Genomic DNA, 5,144 nt, shown 5'->3' on the forward strand with positions numbered 1-5,144 from the left:
TCTTCTTTAAAAGCATAGGGTCTGGTGACTGATGCATTGTTCCTGGGGATTTCTCTTATGAGAAGCCATCTTCCTGAATTGTAATTATATGCTGCTAACCTTATTGCAGAGGAATGCTTCAAGGGGAAAAAAAACCACGTGTTCACTTGTCCCACTTTACATATGCGCAGTTCAGCATTTGTTCGGGCTTAAATGGTACAGTGGTATAGTCCTGTAAAGATGTTTCGGTGAATTTGCTGAGTAAGCACCCTTTGAGTGCAGTACTTGGAAACACCGACTGGGTCGTGCAGGGGAAAGGGTGAATAACCATCCAAGGTAAGCGGGAGTCCTAGTTGGATCAGCTGGTAACAGCGCCGCTCCTGTCATTGAGTAGATCGATCAGGTTTTTAGTCGCAAGCAAAATGAACTAAATGGCCTCAGTGTTTTGGGAGGTATTGTCCATTAGTGAGCAAAGATTTGCTTAATCTGAAAAGGGAGAGTCTGCTCAGAAGAGCTCCAGATCTGAGGCAGTGAAGGGCAGTGGTGGAAGTGCGCTGGCAGAGCTGTGCAAACGGGCACGAGGCTGGACTGCGAGTGGATGCTACTGGCTCAGGACTGAGGTGCCTTGCCAGATCTGGGCAGGACCCTCTCCTTGGCTGTCAACCCAAGAAAAGGTCTGCCTTAATTGCAGAAGATGAGAATGTAGCACCACAGGTTTCAGAGTTGGTAATAACAAGCTGAAAGCTAGCCAGGTTACTTGGTACTCCTTGGTTTACTCTGCGGAGCTTGTAGTTCACCAACATTGCAGCTGAAGCTGCTTTTTAGAAGTGGTTATACCTTCTTCCACCTGAAATGTTACAGAAGTGAGCTCATTTTACATGAGTGAGTCGTCCTACAATTATTTAGTTGTTGCTTGAGTTCCTTCAGGGTGGAGCAGGAGGACAGATTAGATGATGAACCTCCATGAGGTCCCTTCCAGCCTTACTTTCCTAGAACTTCAAAAGAAGTTGCCTCGTTTGATACTGGTATTATCTTGCCTAGTATAATAGCATAAAACCCTTCCCATGCTGTCTACCTGCACGTATTGTGTGTTACAGCACTTGCATGAATTGTCTCATCTATGCAGGGTATTGCATTATTTAGCTTGCTTTACTGCAAGCTGTTCCTTTATGTAGAAAGCCTTGGTCACTGCCTGTGTTTTCTTCATAGTTATCTGGAAAATGTTGCGACTTTAAATGTTTCATCAGCCTTATTTCATTGGCTTGACTTGATTTTTTTGCTTCAGATACAAGTTTGGGGGAGGCGAATCCTAACTCATTCTCAGTCTCGCTACACCCTTCCATTCAGCTGAAGGCAACTAGATGCATCTCTTGGGAGTAATCTTTCTTGGATGCTGGCCAGAATGATTAATTTGAGAAGTCACATGAGACATGACGGTTCTTCCCCCTTCCTGCCTCCTCCGTGTTCCTGCTAAGCGAGCTCAGGACTTGAGTTCGGATAGCCTAGTGCTCCTGTTCAATTTCTGAGGCAGCCTGGCAGTGAGCACATCTTATCTGCCTCAAAAAGGAATTAGTTGGCACCACACTGCTTCAAATCCCTGCAAAGCTGCACCTGGATAAGCCCAGTGCGGAGGGCTAATATCCCTATCACTAGGGAGGACGTCAAGAATGATGTTAGACTTGGCCCATCACAACTGAGGCCCGGTTGGGTGCGGGGGATAAGATAACAAAGCCTCAACTTCGCTGTTTCTTGAACAGGCTGATAAAGGGCGCTGGCTGAATCCCTATGGCAGAGAGTAGACTTCTGGGTTACGGAGAGGATGGTGGCAGTGGGATACAGGCACTTCTTGTGTTCCTCATTCAGCCTTCTCGGGGCTCCTCTTTCACAGCTCTGCATACAGCGTAGGACCGTGGGAGACGGCATGCCTGCTCGCCTCAGTTGGGTAGTGCTGGAAGTGCAGCTAGCACCCAAAATAAAAACCACCAGGAATGAAGTGCTGGTGATTGTGCCTTCTCCCCGAAGGGGGGTCCTGCTCAGTGCAGCGGTTGGGAAGGGGATATTGAAACCCCTATCTGCTGCAAGTCCGGGGGGGGGGAACAGCCCTTGGAACAGCTGGTGCGGCCTCTCCGAAATATTCAGCGATTACAAGAATCTCTGTTGTAAAACTTTTTGTGAATCCATGCTGCCTTTTTCCAAGAAATAAGTGCTGCTGTTAACATGCACCACTTTTTAAAGGGAAAAATCCCTTTTCAAGAGAAAAATCCGTTCTATATTTTACTGGCATCTTATAACCCTCCAGGCGAGTTCATTTGCTCTGCTTATTTTGTGCATCCTGGGGAATCGGTACAGGATTACCTAACTTTGAACCCGGTTTATCCAATAAGCTGTCGTCTTAAAAGCAAGGAAGAGGTCTTCAAAGGTGAACAATGAATCAATTAACGCATCCGTTCTACAGGGGTCCTTCTGTGTGTTTTGGCAGGAAGAGAAAGCTTTCTTATCCCCAGCTAGCAGCACATAAACAGTTGTCAGGCTGTCACCCCTTTTGACTCTTCTTCTTCCGGCTGCTTGATGACAGCCATATCCCATCGCTTTCTTAGGAATTTTACTGGCGTATCGGATCATCTTGCAATTCTTAATTTCTTTACTCCCTGGCAGGGGCGTATCATTATCGTAGCGTGTACTGGGTGAGCTAGCAGGCAGCAGTGCCAGGTGATCTGCCCAAAGTCCCAGAGGAAAACTGTGGCAGACCAGGGGCTTGAACTTTGATCTCCCAGGTCCTCCACTAGTGCTTAGCCTCTGAACCATCCTTGCTTTGCTAGCTGCTTGTACGTTATAAAGGCTGCCTTCAATAGAGTCGTGCACGACTGTCTGCTCCGAAGGTATTCGGAAGGAGTCATGCGCTGACTGGGCGCTTGTCAGAACACAAAGGGACAAGTCGGGAGTTCTTGTTTCCTGTTCTCCTTCATTTTCATAAATTTACGGGCAGCTAAAATAGAATCGCTAGACTGCTGGCTCCAGGTGGGACTCCGCTGTCCGTTCTGCCCAAAATATAACAGACTCCCCCTCCTGCTTCCATTCACCCCTTTAGCTGGACCGCAGAGGCCACGATTGTGTTGGGGCAGCCTACTTGGGTGTACGCATTGCATTCCCAAAGGCATGTGCCCAACTCCTCCCTACGAAGAAAACGATACTGGCATTTGCCGAGAAGGCCTGTAGGCAGGGTCGCGAACAGCGCCCCTCCTTATTTGCATGTTCTGAAGTTGTACTTGGCACTTCCTCTTGTTCAGACATCACGATCCTAATCGGCGCCGTCAGGCAGAATGGCAACAGTCACCGAGGCGCAGAGTTCATTATCCTCTCAAGGTGCAATTACTTGTTGGCTGTCGGGAGTGAGAGGTTTTTGTGTGTCCCAAGGAACTCATATCCTGAAGAGAGAGAGTAATCAAGACGGCTCCCCTTGCAGTACTTCCAGAATGGCTTTTAGGCTGGATTACAATTGATGGGCTTTTTAATTTATGGGAATTCAATCTTATCTCTTGCTTTACAAACAAGATGGTATAGATAGATGAGCTTATTGTCCATATTCTTTGGGCATTTTCTTGTTTCATTTGATTGTGTGATGATATTGTTACAGGGACAAGAGGAACGTTATTACACAAAGCTTCTTCATCTCTGTCTTCTACCAAAGGCACCTTCTCCCTTTCCCTGACGGTGCATGTTTGCAGTTCCCCTTGAATTACCCAGAAGGGGGGAGCTAATTGGCTCAAGGGAGCAGTTTTATACCAGAAGAAGAGATGTTCTAGATTTAGGCTCTTTTCTTATGCCATTTTGAAGGCTCTTCAACTGGGACTTCCCAGCACGAGCTTTTAATACAGAAGGAAAACTGGAATGACAAGGTATGGTTTATCCTCACAACTTATTTTGGCCAGAGAGAGAGTGGCTTTGGGCTTGAAAAAAGAAATTACCCTCTTTATTCTTCCCCCAAACCAGGGAAGTTTGAGGTTTCTTCGCAAAGATAAAGTCAAAGTTGGCTGCTGCAAATGACTGAAAGATGCTATGGAAATATGGTGATATTTCTGATAGATGTGTGATACCTCTTGGCATAGGATCAAGCCTTCCTAGATCAAGAGCGGTTCTTCCATAGTAACTAAAACTCTGTTTGCGTTTCCAGGTTACCTGCTCATGACTGATGACTGGTTTTCTGAGTATGTGTATGAAGTCGTGGTGGATAAGAAACACGTGCCAGAGGACATCTTGGCAGTGATGCAGCAGGTTCCCATTATCTTGCCAGCTTGGGACCCCATGGGTGCTTTAGCAAAGTGAACTTCAAAGTATTTGCCTCCTGAAGTAGATGCAATAGAGAATCCTCCTGGTTGAAAGCCATAGCCAAATGTTTATGTGACCAAAGTACTCAACTTGGTCCATAAGTCTTGACATGTATGCTAAGGATCTTCTTGGGAAATAGCGCTTAATTGGATGGCCGAACAAAAAGTTCTAAGACAGGCTGCTCTGCAAGGAGAAAAACTTCACGATACTAATTTAAAGCGCTTTCAGTCGCGGTTTGAATTTTTTTTTTTTTTTTTAAATTTTGCTATGTTTTTAATAAAATCGACATAACTCTGTAGAACTGTTTTTGACCAGTCTTCTACAAAGAAGGGTGGGATAGATGGCCATATTTTAGCAAAAATAGATGAGTGGTATTAGGACAAATAAGTAAAATACTTAAATACTATATGTCCCTGCTTTTTTTTTTTTTCTTTCATTTTTACCATAAAACAAATATTTAAAATGAGCACTTGCTTTCCTTGGAGGCATTTCAGTGTTTGGGTTTTTTTTGCTGTATATCAGGAGTGGATCTTAAGAAGACACACTCTGAGAAGGCAGCACTTTCCTCATAGTAACTTTTCAAAACCTTTCTTGCAGCACAAGGGGAAGAAAGTCTCTTCCTCAATGTGCTTAATACACCCCAGAATCAGTATCGGGTCTGTGGCAGCGTTATTTTTCAATAAGATTACCAAGAACAACCATAAATATGTTCATAGGCAAGAGTCAAAGAATGTGATGCTCAAGCAACTGTTTTTAATTACTGCATTTTATTTGGATATTTTCAACAAATAGATGGTGCTATGAAGCTTTTGAATAAACACTTTCTTAAGTGACCGGCA

General features: G+C 44.8%; 1 protein-coding gene across 1 annotated transcript in view; it reads left to right on the forward strand.

Annotated features, from left to right (window-relative positions):
* Positions 1-5,144, forward strand: part of BLMH (bleomycin hydrolase) — a 36,715-nt gene extending 31,571 nt beyond the window's left edge. The window contains exon 12 of the mRNA XM_019511232.1: positions 4,151-5,144. Coding sequence (XP_019366777.1) covers positions 4,151-4,302 — 152 coding nt within the window. The 3' untranslated portion in view covers positions 4,303-5,144. The remainder of the gene's footprint in view (positions 1-4,150) is intronic.

Source organism: Gavialis gangeticus, unplaced genomic scaffold (genome assembly GCF_001723915.1).
Source record: "Gavialis gangeticus isolate Ggan-Ray unplaced genomic scaffold, GavGan_comp1, whole genome shotgun sequence".
NCBI lineage: Eukaryota > Metazoa > Chordata > Crocodylia > Gavialidae > Gavialis > Gavialis gangeticus.